The sequence below is a fragment of the Peromyscus maniculatus genome, chromosome 21 (genome assembly GCF_049852395.1).
Source record: "Peromyscus maniculatus bairdii isolate BWxNUB_F1_BW_parent chromosome 21, HU_Pman_BW_mat_3.1, whole genome shotgun sequence".
NCBI lineage: Eukaryota > Metazoa > Chordata > Mammalia > Rodentia > Cricetidae > Peromyscus > Peromyscus maniculatus.
Window position 1 is genome coordinate 57,435,475 of NC_134872.1, and position 17,557 is coordinate 57,453,031.

Consider the following 17,557-nt stretch of genomic DNA (forward strand, 5'->3'; position numbering starts at 1 on the left):
CTTACCATGCAGCGATGAGTGGCAGCTCTGAGCCACACCCCGCCAACCAGAAGGCTATGCGGTAGACCGGAGGGGATCCGACCACAGAGACTGACTCCACCAGATTCCCACCTGGGCGGGCTGTTCCAGAATCATCTTGAGAAACTAGAGACCAGTGATCCAATTAGCACCAAATAACTCAAGACAGAGGCTTGTAAAGTGGAAAGTTCTGGCTGAAGATGGAAAGTCACATAGTTCTTCATGCACATGTAAAGCCTAGATCCCTATCCATGTACTGCATCAGAGAACCTGGGGGAGAATGGTGTGGGAGGACTACGTTCAATTTATTACCAAGAGGAAAATGCAGTGGTGTACAGACATGAAGATCAGCTCCACAGCAAAAGTCAATAAGCCCCCACCAGCCAACCACCTCTTGGAACACCCCTACATCCTATTGTGTGTTTGACAGTTACCCCTTCCCTCCCATAACCTCGGGAAATCTTCATGACACACAGATGATCGTTCCTGGAAATGCCATGTATCTGAGGGATGTACTGGGCTCTCATAACTAGAGCTACCTAAGTGTTTATTCATGGTGTGAAGTGATGTGTGTGCAGAAACATGCAAATCCAAATCCCGGTTTTCCCACTTCCCTTGGACTCTGCTAATCAACATAAGCTCCGTGATACTCAGCTTTCTCATTTTCAAAGTGAGAGTCACAGCATGTGGGACTGGTGGAAATCTTTATGGCAGGTAGTTCAGTAAGACGGCTGACTTCTGTGACCACAAAACATTTCAGTGTCCTTTGTCTTCCTGCTGGGCACTGGGTAAGACAGCTTTTCCTCAACAGTACTTCCAGTTCAGATTACAGAGAATTCAAAGGCAATGATGCCCTTGTCTTATTGTTTCATGATCACTTCTTTTATTGTTTGTTTTAGACAGGGTCTCACTGTGTAGCCCTGGATATACTGGAACTCAGTACGCAGACCACATTAGCCTTGAATTCGTCCAGGTCTGCCTGTCTCACCCTCTCCAGGGCTGAGTTTAAAGGCATATGCCACCATGCCTGGTCCTGCATGCCCAGTTCTTACGGCAACACTGGCACAGAGCTGGTGTTCAATATGATTATGAGCTCTGCAGAGGAAGCAGTGTTGGGAAACTTTGGGAGCCATTCTATCCCCACATTCCAGCTGTGTGCACTGGCAGAGAAAAAGGCTTTGAGAATAGTCCCTCTTAGCCTGATTCCCTAATCCACAGAATAGAAGTGGCAGGACATCACAGGTGCTCTGAGAAATACATGAAATGGTGATGATGATGATGATGATGATGATAACAATAATAATGATAATAATAAATAGTGGAAGCTACCACAGTAGACACAAAGAACTTCCACAGACTATTAAGCAGAATAATACAAGTACATATTATATTGATCAGACAAACATTGTTAATCATGATATTTGAGCTCAGTGACACAGTGCATATTGCCATTAACTAAAACTCTGGGTGGGGGAGTTCATGCCAGCCGATCAAACTGGCAAAGAAGGAAGCAAATGGCTTCACCAATCCCAGTCTTCGTTCTAGTCCCCGCCCCTCCCTCCTTGCTGTCCTGCTTACTTCTCCCCCAGATGCTTCTAGATCTACAGAACTTTGGTGGTAAAAAGGTGAGGGTGGTGAGAAAGAGGTCCTTGGCTTCAGGGTTAGGAAGAAATGAAATGGCACCTGTTAGCAAGTCCAGAGTTTCCCAAACAATGTGTTTACGTGTATGAAATACTGGCTGCCTTGGCCCTCTGAAAATCTGGGCAGTACTTGAGACTACAGAAGTCCCCCAGCCAGTTGTCTTAGACACCAGCAAATGCAGTTGATCATCAACATGTGTCCGAATAGCATCGTTTTCCAGGTGTGCCAGAGCAAAGGCTGAATGATTAGCATTGTCTTGGTGTGACCCAAGCATTCAAAGAACACTTAAACCAGCAGAACAAATAAAAGATGGAATTTTGATAAGCATCAAAGATGATATGTTTAAAAATTTTTAAGGGAGGGGCTCCCAAGATGACTCGGCAGGTAAAGGCATTTGCCATGCAAACATAGAGACCTTAGTTTAGACCCCAGAACCCATTTAAAGGTAGAAAGAGAGAACCAACTCCACAAAGGTGTCCTCTGGCCCCTACATGTACACTATGGCATGTACATACAAGCACACACACACACACACACACACACACACACACACACACACACACCTAAATAAACAAAAAACTTAAATTCAACGAGATGATGTGATTCCAAAGCTGATAGTCCTCTCAGAGCCATGTGCGAGCTCTTTTAGCCATAGGTCTGAGATTTTTAGAAGGGCTCAAAAGCGGTGCATTTTGTAAATAAAACAATAAGTGACTGTGAAATCGCCCCCCCCATAGAGTGAAAAGCTATGAGAGAGGGAAGCGCTGAGCCCAATGTCACTAGAGACAACCTTGACAGAATAGAAAAGGGAGCCAAAGTTAGGAAGCTGGAGCCCTGAGAGAACCTGCACCACCAGCCTTGGCCATCAGTGCTCATACACGACCAACCTCAGTGGGACTCATCAGGACAGGCCCTGTGTCCTGAGGACAGAGGCTAGTACAATCAGGCGAGGGCACTGTCCCCAAGAGAGGTTGGCCAAAGGAAACTTTGTGGGAAAGTGAATCAGAAGTGAACTCTGACTGCGTGGTAGGAGTCTGGGAGGACCAAACAGATAGGTGGGTCCTCGAAGTGCCTGCTGTCCATCTGGAGACTCATAAATCCAATCTGGAGTCTGTGTATAAGAGCAAATACTGCGTGTTGCTTCTAGCACTGTGTGTGACAGTGTACAGCGACACTGAAGCTGCAGAAGAGGAAGGGGCCCTGCTGGCATAGCAGTGATAATCACAATTTCTATGGTTTTAAGTCCTTCCTGGGTCAGGAGACACGAAGGGTAATTTTGTATTAATCTTTGGTTAATCTTGATGTTGGCTCTTCATCCGCCCATTTTCCAGATGAGAAGAACAAATCTTCAGAGCCAGAAAGTTGTAAAGTGGGGGCATAGTAGTACAAGCACAAAAAGTAAGATAAAATAGTGAGATAAACAGGAGAGAGAGAGAGAGAGAGAGAGAGAGAGAGAGAGAGAGAGAGAGAGAGAGAGAGAGAGAAGCGAGCAGCTAGCTGGAGAGACATAGAAGTAAAGGCACACATGTCCACATGTCCAATCCCATCTGCCTTCAAACCATGGCAGGCAAGTTGAAGAATCCCCCATTTTCTCCTTTGGAAGAGAAGAGCAATGTCTAGGGTGGGTATTTGAGATAGGCATTTAACAGGCAGGCCTAAGGGAACAGCAGATGTGGCGATCACCTGTTATGTTTGTGTCTGCAAGGATGATTTCATCCAGATAGAGCAGGCCTGCCTCCAGGGCCACAGGAAGGATGTCAATCTGATGAACCAGCAACGCAGTGTTTGCCAGAGAAGACTGGAGATCCTCAGAGTGACGCACACAAGTGTCCCAGAGGTTAATGCAAGTGAACTGCCAGCTGCCAAAGCAGAGAGGGAGGGGACTCTGGGTAAGGTCTCCAGCCTCCTCCAGACAGCCCCCGATACCCTGGGCTCAGCCCGCTTCCATCTACGACACTGGTGAGTCATTTCAAGTCAGTCACTCATTCACAACACTAGGCATCCATCAGCAGCACTTTCGAGAAACAATGTAGTTGTGCGTCTTAAATCGATAGATTACATGCCAGGCTCTAACCATGTACGGATCATCCTGGGGATTCCTGTATTATTGACTCATTTCAAAGTTTAAAACAACTTTAAGAGCAATGAGAAATGTCTAGACAGAGAACGGAATCAATGGACCAGGGTGCCTTAATTTTATTATGGAACCACTTGCTGAATGCATTTCAGTGAAGCGCAGATCCTCAGGGCCTCAATTCTCCTCATGTCAAAGAACGTCTTATAAGTTCTGTCCCTAATGTGATGCTAGGGTCCTGTCAGATTCCTTCCATACTTGTAACTGTTTCTCTTAAGTCAAACTGCTTTGTCCGGTCAAATAAATAAATTCAAAGCCCCAAGTTAGTATCTGAGGCCCAAATGGAATACTCAGTATCTCAAGGGGGCCACAGTCTCTAAGATATCCAATCCTCCCACACACACACACCAGCAGGAAGAATCCACCCACACCTCCCCATCGTACCTACCTCTCAGGGTGAGGTTCCGTGAGACTCCAGTCGCAAGTGGTATTCTTCGTTATATTTTGGACACCAAATATGAACGAAACAGTCATCTTCAGGGCAGTCCCATTTATGTGGCCTCTGTATGCAATGCACAGCTGTGGATATCAAATAGGCCCTTCAGTTCAACACTGCCAGAAGCTGCAACTCAGACATGATGTGACAGGAAGTTGCCTCTCCAGGTCTTGCTGCATGCTATTCAAGAGTCTAGGTCCAATCAAGCAGGAAGCCCCAAAGCATTATTCTTTACCTCTTCAACCAAGCCAGAAAATAACACAGTGTAACTACTTTCTCTGAGGCCAAAAGAAACACAGTATTGGATGGTGACCCTTTTCAAAGTTCAGTGCTATGCTCAGCAATTAGGATTTTAAAGTATGTCAGTTGTAACACACCTGCTTCAACCCAGGCACCTGTAGGCCCTCATTCCCATCACCCACATGGTGGCTCACAACCATCTGTGAATCCAAATCCAATCTGAAGCCCTCTACTGGTTTCCATGATTATGTGTACACATATAGAAACACATACAGGAAAAGTCTAGTAAAATAGTCACTTTAAAAATATTTAAGTTTTTAAGAATTGGGTCAACTTTCCTAAAAGTAGTATAATTCCCAACTACATTCTGAATAATTATTTTTATACCACAGTTAAATGCAGTTCTCACTCATCATCAAAGAAGTGTCTTCCTATTGCAGACAGAGACCACCACAGAAATCCGCAACTAGTCAAAATGCAGAAAACAACTGACCATGGAGTGCCCAGCCTGGGCTGATAGGTCTACAACACAACCCCTACACATAAGATTCAAGAAACATTTCGGAAGAAGGGGCAGAAAGATGGTAAGAACCAGAGAACCAGAACATCTGCTACAAGATGGTATCTTTTGTATATGACAGTAAAGTTGTACCCATGGAAGCCCAGCAATATGGTCACCTGAAAAAGACCTGCGCAATGACCAGCCAAGATCCATTCCAATGTTGATGAGGGAAACCTTGAAGTCCCACCTCTAGATGAGGAACTACAAGTAATTAAGGGCTGCTGAGAAAGGGAAAATCAACCTTCTTCAGGGACTAGCCCCCCAAAACACATACATGCATGGGCAATACTAAACAGACTCTGAAGGATATGTGTGTGTGTGTGTGTGTGTGTGTGTGTGTGTGTGTGTGTGTGTGTTAATTAAAAGAGCAGAATATGAATTTAAGAGGGAATAGGGGAACACAAGAGTTGGAAGGGGAAGAGAGAGGGTGAAAGTTATGTAAATTTATGTAAATGCAGTACTCATGTATGAAATTCTTTAAAAATTAAATAAATAGCACAGGGGTAGGTGTGTCAGCTGATCCATTATTTACTTGCTTTAATTACAATAATAATAATAATAATAATAATAATAATAATAATAATAATAATAAACAACTACCCTCAACTGGGTCCTCACTGATGCAAAACATCTTACTATATTAATCTTCACCACATTCCTGAGAGCTGCACCATATTAACCATTTTAGAGATGAGTAAATTAAGACATGTCATACGTAAGTAATAAATATTACGAATATGCAGGATATAGAATCAGTGTTCAAAACCAGAATCTGTCGCAAGATTTGCACTATTTCTCAAGTGTAGAGAGCCAAGAAAATATCTAAACAATTAAAAATGTCCACAGGCCTTCTAGTTAACAGTAGCATTCTCAGGTAGCAATGCACAAGCAGGGGGGCCTGGAGAAGCAGCTAAGAAATGTCAAACTTGAGCTCAAATGCACTGGGCAAATTATCTCAGTCATTTCCTTTGCCTCTGCCATGTTAGCTTCAAACCCAGAGAATAATGTCGACTCCTCCCGACCTGCCAAGCCTAGAAGCGTGAGAGTGGGTACTCACATATGGGTACTGCACCAGCTGGTAGCCATGTTTGGCAGCTGAGGGTTTTAGGATAAGGTGCTGAAGTTGACCAAGGCTGAATCTGCCACAGAACGGTTCCGTTGAACTGGTGAGGACCCCATCAGAGCTGGAACCTTCTAGGCCTGTATATAATTCAAATCAATAGGGATATAGGCACAGCCATGAGACAAGACAATAGGTGTGTAGGAAATAAACAGTAGCATTGGCCCCTCAGCCTAGAGAGAGATGGGAAGAGTCCAGAGGCCTTGCACCCTCCAATTGGAAGGTTCTAGCTATGAGAAATCCTTTCTGGAAACCATAGAACATGGAATAGTAATACAGTTTTCTCTGTGTACCAAAATAGGAAAAACTATATAAAAGCAAGAGAGAGGGAATGTCAATTAAAAATTTTTATTTATTTGCTTGTTTTATGTTTATGTGTGCCTGAGTGTAGGGAGTATGCCATATGCATGTAGGAGCCTATGGATGACCATCAAAGGGGACTATCAGATTACTTGAAACTGGAATGGATACTGGGAACTGAGCCTGAGTTCTGTGCACGACTAATAAATACTCTTAACCATTGCTCTAGCCCCTCAGTACAACTTCAGTTCACTTTAGGGATAGTTTTCAGAATGCATTGTCCATTGATTGGGGAGGGCAATATTGCACATTAGCACATTTTAAGAATTTCTTCAACTTGATATATCTTGGCTGGCTGATATCCCTGGGAGGCCCACCTGTATCTGAAGAGAAATAGTGAAAAAGGGGTGTGGTTGGGATATAAAAACAAACAATAAATTTAAAAAAAGAAAAGAAAGAATTTCTTTCTGCACTCTTATATACTAATTCTCTTATATGAGCTAGAAGTGGTGGTGCACGCTTGCAGTCCCAGCTACTTGGAAAGCTGGCACAGGAGGATCACAAGTTCAAGGCTGATCTCCACAACTTAGTGAGAACTTGTCTCAAAACTTTTTTTTTAATTAAACGGATATTAGTATGGCTTATTGAAGAACTCATGTGGAACATCTACAAAGCCTTAGGGCTTGATCTCCATCAGCACACACACAAAAAATTATTGACACAAATTTTGATTTTGAACTAAGCGAGATTTTTTTTTAAACAATATCATTGCTGTGCATACCCTGCTTCTTCTCCCTATTTAGAAGAAACTCTCTGAACAGCGTTTCTCTCTGCTGAACTATCAAGAAGAATACTTCTTCAGTTGACATGCATCCCAACCATCTCCCTCCCGAATGCACAGCTACTCCCATGTCACTCCATCCGGATCCAACGTCCTGCTTTTATTTGACTCTATTAGCACTTTGGTCAAGAAACGGGGCTTGTTCCTATGTTATAAGAAAGAAAAGGAAAACAGCAATAGAAGAGAGGACCATAACCACCCAGGAGACACCTTGCTCAAACCCAAGCCGGAGTAGAATGCGAGCTGAAACTGGTTCCAGATTGCATTTGACCACAAGCAGCTCCTCAATGGTGGTTTGGATCTATTAAAATGAATAAAAATGCAGTCATTCAAATGTCAGGTCTAAAGCTCCCACGCCCCCCTTCATTATTGGCAGGAGACACTCACCTGTTGAGCTGTAGCGTTGGCAGGAACTGGATGGCTAGAGACATTGTCCCAAGTAAGGAAAAAGTTTCCTCGAGCTGACACATTCAACATCTAAAAAGTGGAGACAGACAAAATTCACTGATACGCAGGGACTGGAGTCAGAGTCAGTCTAGGGAGAGAGCACAGCTCCTCGGAATGATGTTTCCATTTTATTACAGTTTCAGTTTTCTAAATACACAAGATCTAGAAATCTCTGGAAAACAGTGTCACCATCAAATGAAACTTTTCTTGGAATAACATGAGTGATTGATTCCCTGTTTATCTGTGTTGCTTTTCCAAGAGTACATGGTGTAAAGGTCACTACTATACACCACACTTTTGAGAGTACATGATATAAAGGTGGCCACTGAACACCACACTTTTGAGAGTACGTCATGTAAAGGTGGCCACTGCTCACCTCATTTTTGGACCTTCTCACCGAATGCTGCCTTGAAGGAGTGGCCTAAGAGGCCGCAGCCAGCACATGGCATCCCACTCTATCTTGGGGGCTTATTCCATCTCTACTCTGCCCCCCCCCAGCGGATGTCCTCTCTTGGGTACATTATGCCTTTGTCCTGAGGGAGCACTCAAGAATAACTTGCACTGTTCTACTTTTCTCAATGGTTCTTTATGCTCGTGTTACTATTAAACTAGAAGTCCTAGAAGGTGGTGTCCACATTGATCACCTCTGTATAGAAAAGTGAACAAGAGAAAGTGTACAGAATTTGTTCAACAAAGACACGGAGCACAACTGAAAGACTCAAAGCACACCTTGACAGATTATACATAAACACAACACTTAGGGAAATAAGCCCATAATAGGTCAAAAAGCTATGGTGTTTCGTGTGGTGTGTGTGTGTGTGTGTGTGTGTGTGTGTGTGTGTGTGTGTGTGTGTGTGTGTGTGTGTGTTTAAATGACCTTGATTGTACTTGGAGAAATAAGCTCTCAACAAAGAAAAGACATGAGGCTGGAAAGTTGAGCACCGGCTACTCATCCAGAGGACCTGGGTTCAATCCCCAGCACCCATGTCATGGTACACAACTGTCTGTAACTACAGTCTCCAGTTCCCTTTCTGGCCTCCACAGGCACCAGGCACACATATGATGCAAAGACATATATTCAGGCAAGATAATCACATGTAAAATAAATCTAAAAACAATTAAGGACTTAACTAGAATTCAAATATTTCAGAAATAAATCAGCAAGAAAGATAATCTCAATACTAAGAATGCATTAAAAAATATACTCAAGATGGCTCAGTGAGTTAAGGGGCTGGCACTGAGCCTGACCAGCTGTACTGGATATCAGGGACCCACGTGGTAGAAGGAGAGAACCGACTCCTGAAAGCTGTCCGCTGAGCTTCACATAAAAGCCTTGGAACCCACGTGCACATACAAAGAAACAATAATAAGCAATGTTTAAAGACAAAGAAAAGAAAAGAATTTTAATCTCTATAACCCTATATCCTATACCTGTGGCAGAAGAACTGTCAATGCATCTCAGGTTTTCTTACTCTCAGTCAGCTGTACTCCTTCTGAGGAAGACTCCCCTCTCCCTATGACTCACTTTCATGGGGTTGAGAAGACACACAGACCTGTAATTCTGGAAGTCTCTGGGCTCGGGCTCGGATCTGGTGTTTCTCCAGAAGGTAAGTGTTGACCGCATCAGGATTCAGCCAGGTGTTGTGGATCTGGACGGCAATTCTCATCCCCCTGCTGGGGGCTATCCCAAGCTGCTCTGCTTCCAAGTAGTACTTGGCTCCTGCCCGCAGTTCTAACTTAGTGGTCTTCTGTTGCCAACTCCCTTCGTCCCCTTTCTGCTCCCAGGAATCAAACCAGTCAGCAGTGCCAACTCCAACAGAGGCCACTTCTACCTGTGCCCAAATAAGCCAATCACGGTCAACTCTGTGAATCTTCCATGCATTTTGTGATCAGACAATGAGCATTTCAAAAGCTACCGACATGACATTTTTTAAGCACTTTTCCAACCACTTAGTCCACTGACTTTGACCCTGTGGCTACATTTGCTTCCCCACTCCTCCTCCATTCTCTCTCTCAACTGCATAGCAGTTGAGAGAATTTACAGGCTATGTTTAGGAACAGCCTCTGCCCTCACATTCTATGTCTGTGTGATGCTGTGAAAAGATTGCATTAAACCCCTGAAAGACCTAGAATGGCACTAGCTCATTAAAATCCATGGCTTTCTCCAGCAAGCAAATCAATTTCAGAGAGCATACTAAGAACATCATGGGTCTCTGTCAAAGGCACAAATGGACCTCAACTGCTTTCTAAAAAGTCCAAGGCTGACAGATGCTTCCTGCATGATACTAACCCAAACATAGTGGAAAGGGCACAAGTTTGAGGGTCAAACCAATCTGATTTTGAATTGTGACTACTTCTCTTATTATTCAAGTGGTCCTGAATAGGCCATACAATCCCTCAATGCCTCAATTTTCTTATCTAGAAAGTGGACATATGCATATTTCACAGGGATAAAAATAATAAGCAAGGTTGTAAACTGTAGCATAATGCTGGGCTTACAATACCATTATAGTAATCCAAATTGCTTTTCAGTGGTATTTTACAACTATGGAACAGGAAATCTTTCTCTCTGATCCTTTCTTCTTTCAAGGGCAAAGGATTGTGAACAAAGGAAAGGCAATCCAGAGGAGGGTGAGTACCTTAGTCCTTGGCTCCTCTGAGCAACTGAAATGCAAGGAAGCTTGGCTGTCGGCCTGGATCCAGAATGTGTAATTGTTTGTCTCTGGAGCCACAAAGAATCCACTGAGCCGTGCCCTGAAACACAGAGGAACACAGAGTCAGGTGAGGCTCAACGAGGCCAGGATCACTGAGCCAACATACAGCACCCCTTATTCTGAAAGTGACAAGAAAAAAAAAAAACTGCCTTATACTACAGTGTTATTCTGATGATTCTAGAAAAAGCAGTCACACCTGCACAATCTCAGTATGTCAGTCTCTACACATCTACAAGTTCCTTTGCATTTGTATCATTACCAGGAGATCATGGCCATACCATGGGACAATGTGGCGGCTTGGCTGAGACAACCACTCATCTCCAAAGCAGATTTAGAGTTACAGGAAATATGGGTTTTACACAATGGTCAATATTTGGTTGTGCAGCTACAAAAGGTCATATGGTCACCAGAATGGCCAACACTGGCTGAGAACACTGCCAAACACCACGGGCTCATGGGACAAGTGATCCTCTAGAAATACTACCGCATTGTTCCCTGGGTCCTAGCTTGCCTGCATTAGTTGCTATACTTTTGATACGGATTCCCACTTTATCTACGACATACCTGAAAGGTTGCCCTTCCTTTGACCAAAATCCAGATGGAGAACTGGCATTGGGGACTATCTGCCACCTGTACCCTGGGGTGGCCTCATTCAGTTCTACATCCGCAGCAGCATCTCCAACTTCAAAAAGAAGTCCTCGATTGCCTGTAAGACATGTATATCCCATAACCACCGAGCAGTGTTCCTCCTCACAAAGACCCCACTTAAGTTACAAGGTGAAAGGCACTGCAGATGTTATTAGTGAAGATGAATCACCAGAGACCAAGAGAGCCTCTGTAGATACTAGGAACTTTCCAGAAAGCAATTAAATAAATAAATAAATAAATAAATAAATAAATAAATAAATAAATAAATAAAATTTCCCTGGGTAGCCTCCTGGAAAGAACAGCTTGATGAGAAATGTTAAAATGAGAAGTGCTCTCAAAGGACAGAGAAGACTAGAAAGTGTTTTCAGCAGCCACAGAAGAAAGCCAAATCCTGGAGAGGTCACAAAAAAATAAGTGCCACTATTCAGAAAAGGTGGTCTGTGTGATGGTAAGCTGTGGCGTGGCCTGACTTTGCACCTTCTGAAGTTGGACATGAACTTCAGTATTCTTGGAGGCCTAATTCAGCCTACGTGTTCTATTCCATAAAATTCCCTTTTCCTAGAAAAACTGTCAATCCTTTAAGTTTTCAACGATCATGACCTCAATTTGTTGACCTGCACACAAAACCATTCAGTGGCATAATTTTATTACGTGGCATTTTAAATGATGTTTTACTTATTAACTTACACTGTATATAAAGCAAACCCTGAGTCAAAAGGCATATGTGCACCGATATTGGATACTAATCTTGATCATTATTAGATAGTCATCTTGATTGGTCATTCAGGGTCTAGTTCCACCCTTTACTAAAAGTGAAGGTTAGGGGCATTCCTCAGTGTCCTGTGTCTCCCTTCACTCATATATCAAAACAGAGCCAGCAGTAACCAGAAACAATATACAAAGACTAAAAGAATCTAGAAATAGAGTAAGTCTCAATAAAGCATATCTATGATAACTATTATTATAAACTACCGATGTTGCTCCTCATTGACCCCAAAGATAGACAGTAAATAAGGGATAAGTAGAGACTTAGGAGCATGTTAAGAATATTACTCTAACTCTGGGATTCTCAACCAACCTCTACACAGTTGCTATATTAGTCTGGGCAGCTCTGTTGTTGGGCTGTCTTGTACACTGCTGAATGGGAGGCATCCCTGGTTTCTACTCCTTAGATGCTAATATCATCTTGTCTCGAGAGGACAAGAATCAGCCATGTTAGAGAAGTACTGCTTTGTGTGGTGTTTTGCCCTACTTCCACAGGACAAACCTCAAAAGCTTTTCATAAAGGCATCACTAACTCAAATAGCTGCTTTCCGGAAACGACCCTCCCACAACTGCAGCAGCTTAAGCAGGAAACGCTCAGCAAGGGAACCAGCTTCTGTTTCCTGATGCAGGAAACACACTTTCTCTGCATTTCTTGTTTCAATACTTTTGTCTCCTTGGCTGGGAGCTCTCCTTAAGTAAACACCAGGGATCTGGGAGCTCCAGAATTCTCAAGCCAGAGCTTTGCATTTGTCTCCACAAAGCAAAGGCCCCGTCTTTAGAAAGGTTTCACTCCGGCAGGGCAACTCTGCTTATAGGTGCTGAGCCTTTCGAATTGACTCACTACATCGTTAAGCATTAGGTCAGTGCCTTATGCACAGAGCATCGGGCTGTGGCTCTCGACAGAGCAACATGCCAGCCTTCCTTATGCTTAACTGCACTGGAGCCTCTAGTCCTAACGCTTAGCAGAACATGGGGGAGCTTCAAACTAAGAAGGACAGGTGGAACCTGCTGCCTCGCCTCCTCCGTTTCTGTCCACCGGAGGCAGATGCTGGTGGCTGCGTCACAGCATGTCCCCATTTGTAATATCAGTGGGGGGGGGGGGGAAGCCCACAGGGGAGATAAACAGCATTTAAATATACCCCATCGTGCCTTACTCACTGACCTACCTACTGTGGCTGCTATGAGCGCACCAGAGCACGCTTCACTGGTCCGTCTCCTCGGCCAATACATATACAACCCTCCAACCAAATGCAGAGCGGCAGTTTGGGGATTCCATTCAATAGCCACAGTGTCTGGGGGGCAGTTATGTTCTGCCTGGAGTCTACTGTTTAGACATATGGCTTGAGCTAGGGATGTAGTGCCATTCTGCAAGTGACTGAATCTAAGATGTTCCCTGATATGAAAGGCTTGGCCCATGGCATTAGGGATCCAGTCACACTGCTAAGACACAATTCAAGTATGTTTTCTTCTACTCTCTGGATCTTAAAGCATGATGTAGAGAGTTCACTGGGCAGCCCTAATGACTTCCTTACCTGCCTGAGGAGCAGTGAGCCTTGTTCCTTTTCCTGGAGCCCTGGTGGTGCACTCAATCTTCCTGGGAGACACATGTCTAATGTCACATGGGATACCTAAGGAGAAATTTTTAAATTCATAAATACACGTGTAGATACAGAGAGAGAGAGAGAGAGAGAGAGAGAGAGAGAGAGAGAGAGAGAGAGAGAGAGAGAGAGAGAGAGAAGCCATGAGATCTGGACAGTCACAAATTGTCACCCCGACAGAAGGAGGTCAGGAAAGGGACTGTGCAGTGCAGTAGAGTATGGGTGTGGGGCAGCTCGTGGACGTAAGAAAGCAAGTCACACAAAACAATTGCATTCACTGAGGAGCCGCTGGCCTGTTTGCTGAGTGGGGAGGGTAAGGGCCACATGAATGTGTCAGGAGCCCCCTTGTTTCAGGACAAAAGGTTCTAGAAATGCGCCACCAAAAGGTCTCCCAAGGAACACTCCAGAGGAGTCTGCATAGGAAATTCCCACCTACTCATTCAAAGATGGAAGATGTGAAGGGCAGGTTCTAGTAAAAGTAGAGCTTTGGGACAAGGCAGCTACAGCTTCCCTTCTCTTCATCCCTAGGATAGGAAATCTGCACATATGACGAGTCTTTCTGAAGACCACCCTGTCCCTGTGGCACATTTGCAAGGTGACAGGACAAAAGTCCTGTATCTGTTCGCCCACACATACAGGTGAAAGACTTTAGAGTCATCAGGTACCAGGGAGGACAAACACAGGACCAGAGAGAAGGCTCAGTGAGGGTGGGTGCCTTTGGTCAAGCCTGACAGCCTGAGTTTGATCTCCAGGAAGAGAGCATCCACCTCTCCAAGCTGCCCTCTGACCTCCACACAAGTGCTGTGGCACGTGATGCCACACACATGCATGAATGAGCACACACAATGTGATGCCATGCACACACATGAGCACACACACACACGCAAGAAAGAAAGAAAGGAAGGAAAGAAGGAAGGAAGGAAGGAAGGAAGGAAGGAAGGAAGGAAGGAAGGAAGAAAGAAAGAAAGAAAGAAAGAAAGAAAGAAAGAAAGAAAGAAAGAAAGAAAGAAAGAAAGAAAGAAAGAGGTGAACGTTTAAAATGTAAGAAAGCTTCCCCTCACAGCCCTGAGTCAGTAGAGATATAAACGCCTACAACACTGAAAACCATTTTCAACCATTTCAACATAATTACCTGCAATGGTAACCTGGGCAGAAGGGTCAAAGAAATCTCCTGTAATGGTGATGTCTGTTCTTCCACCAAGGCTCCCAACTTTTGGAAACACAGATAGGATTTCTGCAAGAGTGTATAAAAATGTAAGCTTCTAGATATATAATGTGATGTGCCCCCCAGACAATAAGAGAAACCCTTATAAGACAATTCTTATACTGCAAGTCCAGCAACAGTTGAATTTTTTCTAATCGTCATCTTAAATGCACATAATAACAAAAGGACTCTAAATATATATTGAACAGGATCAGTACTTATAGGGAAGGTCACTCATGGTGTCAGCAAAAGCCTTTGTATCCCTTATGCTTTCTTATGAAATATGTCTCTTCACACCAAGGATTTTACTTAATGGGGAATAGTAGTTTACACCACATGGAAGAATCAACAACAGATGTACTCAGTGAAACTCCCACTACCCCATCCTTAGTTCTTGCCCATGCTGCAGGCTTCTTCCTCAGGCACATGCAATATCTCACCCGCACTTCGTTCAAGCTGAAGCCTCTGTAGCAGTGGTTCTCAACCAGTGGGTCTCGACCCCTGCTGGCTCACATATCAAATATTTACATTATAATTCATAACAGTAGCAAAATTACAGTTATGAAGTAGCAACAAAATAATTTTATGGTGTGGGGTCACCACAACATGAGGAACTGTATTAAAGGGCTGCAACATTGGGAAGGTTGAGAACCACCACTCTATAGCAATGTGATACATAACCACAGGATTTCATGTTATAATTTCTTTAAAGATTTTTTTCAACTATGTGTATATGGCGGGGGCACTTGCAGATGCCAGAAGAGGGCATGAGACTATCTTGGAGTTGAGGTTTCAGGTTGTTCTGAGCTGCCTGATGTTGGTGCTGGGAACTGAAATCAGGTCTTCTGCTTGATCACTATGTACTTTTAACCACTGAGCCATCTCTCCAGCCCCTTGACCTTTCTTTAAATACTCACAGTATGAAGTTTGATTCCTTTCAGGGTAGAGAAGAGTTGTACTCTTTGATAAGCTAAGTATAAACTTACATGTATTTATACTGTAATGTACAGTAGACACATATTGAGAATATGACATAAAATAAGTTTATTTGTGCAGGGACTGGTCATGAATGCTTATAAGTTCAAAATAGAAAATTTTTTTTAAATTGCTTTGCTCCTTGACATCTTCATACAAGAATAAAATGAATTCTCATTACCTTCACCTCCCACTCTCTCAACACCCTTCCGTCCCTACAAACTCTTTTCCCACACTCGAGTCTTTGTTCTATCCAATCACTCACTGAGTTTGACCAAGGTCATGTTTGGCCATAAATTTAGTACTATCCACTGGAACATGGCATCCTCATCAGTGAGCCCCAAATTGAAGACAATGACATCCCCCTTCCAGAATCTTTCAATATCCTGTAGTTAAACAGAGAGGGGTAAGACCTCATGAAACCCTCTTCCTCAATAACCAATGGCTAACAGGCCAGCCTGGCTGTGCAGGTCCAGTGCAGGTAACTGTGGCTGCTCTGAGTTCAAGATGGCAGTGACTAGACCATGCCTGGAAGGGGGCGTGTTATACCTCCCTCCCTGCATCTGGCTCTTACATTCTTTCTGCCTTCTCTTTCATGGTGTTTCCTGAGCCTTAGAGGAAGTGTTTGATTTCTTTTTTTTAAATATTTTTATTTTATAATTAATTTAATTTTACATATCAGCCACGCATTCCCCTGTCCTCCCTCCTTCCACCTCCCAGCCTTCACCCCCAATCCATCACCACCCCCCTGTTCCCACCTCCTCCAAGGCAAGGTCTCCCCTGGGGAGTCAGCCCAGGAGTGTCTCATTTAGATGTGAGCACTCGGCCATCACTTATCCTCCACATCTGGAGCGGCTGCAGGTCTCTGCATTCACTAATGTTCACTGGAAAAAGAGGCTTCCTGGCCTTTTAGAACATCTGTGATAGTACAATCTCTTTCAACATTCACAGTGTCTACTCTATTGCACTAGCGAGATAAAGAGGAATTCGGAGTAGTTCCTTTCTTCAAGCAGTGAGTATGGTAAGAAAGTGTATGTATATGGAGTATAATCACAATTTCAGGTCAGCTAAATTAGAGTGGCTCTGAAGTAGAGAGGCTTAGAGGTGAGTGGGAGTACAGAGTAGAGAATTAACTTTCCAGGAATGTGAACTGACTCTTAAAGGATGACTTTAAACTGACTGAGGAAAGCTGAGCATGAAGGTGTGCATCTAGCTATAGTCCTGGAACTGGGAAGGCTGAGGCAAGGGTCTAACAAATTCAAGGCTACCTTTGGTTATATAGTAAGACTCTATTTCAGGATGAAAATTAATAATAATAATAATAATAATAATAATAATAATAATAACTGACCACATAAAAGGGAGAGGGGACATTTAAAGCAAGCAATAGCCAGAATAGGAAAAAGGTTGCACAATGCATATTGTGTGGCTAGAATATGCAGAGAGGTAGAAGAGAGACAGGGAGAAGGGGGAGGGGAAAGGAGGGGAGAAGAGTGAGCTGGAAAAGCACATTAGGTGAAGACAGACGCTTGAGCTATTTCTCACAGAAGATGAAACACCTTTAGAGCAGCAGTTCTCAACCTGTGGGTCATGGCCCCTTTGGGGAGGTCAAATGACTGTTTCACAGGGATTTTCTAAGACCACCCTACACACCAGATATTTGAATTACTATTCATAACAGTAGCAAAATTACAGTTATAAAGTATCAATGAAAATGATTTTTGGTTGGAGGTCACCACAACATGAGGAACTGTATTAAAAAGTCACAGTATTAGGAAGGTTGAGAACCACTGCTTTAGAGGATGTGCATGGTGAAGAAACCTCAGGTGTGTGCTTGATATAGAGAATCCTATATATGGCTGTGTTGAACATGGATCTACGGAGCATAAGTGTCAAGTCAGAACCCCTTAGAAA

General features: G+C 43.5%; 1 protein-coding gene across 10 annotated transcripts in view; it reads right to left on the reverse strand.

The window, feature by feature from the left end:
* Nucleotides 1-17,557, reverse strand: part of Pkhd1 (PKHD1 ciliary IPT domain containing fibrocystin/polyductin) — a 483,551-nt gene that overhangs the window by 437,457 nt on the left and 28,537 nt on the right. For 9 of the 10 annotated variants that reach the window (XM_076557889.1, XM_076557888.1, XM_076557887.1 and 6 more), the window contains 11 exons: nucleotides 14,597-14,698; nucleotides 13,399-13,494; nucleotides 11,018-11,159; nucleotides 10,379-10,493; nucleotides 9,293-9,571; nucleotides 7,680-7,769; nucleotides 7,503-7,593; nucleotides 6,089-6,231; nucleotides 4,182-4,312; nucleotides 3,343-3,518; nucleotides 6-144 (listed from right to left, as the gene is read on the reverse strand). In XM_076557889.1, coding sequence (XP_076414004.1) covers nucleotides 6-144; nucleotides 3,343-3,518; nucleotides 4,182-4,312; nucleotides 6,089-6,231; nucleotides 7,503-7,593; nucleotides 7,680-7,769; nucleotides 9,293-9,571; nucleotides 10,379-10,493; nucleotides 11,018-11,159; nucleotides 13,399-13,494; nucleotides 14,597-14,698 — 1,504 coding nt within the window. The remainder of the gene's footprint in view (nucleotides 1-5; nucleotides 145-3,342; nucleotides 3,519-4,181; nucleotides 4,313-6,088; nucleotides 6,232-7,502; nucleotides 7,594-7,679; nucleotides 7,770-9,292; nucleotides 9,572-10,378; nucleotides 10,494-11,017; nucleotides 11,160-13,398; nucleotides 13,495-14,596; nucleotides 14,699-17,557) is intronic. The other variant, XM_076557892.1, reaches the window with a different exon arrangement.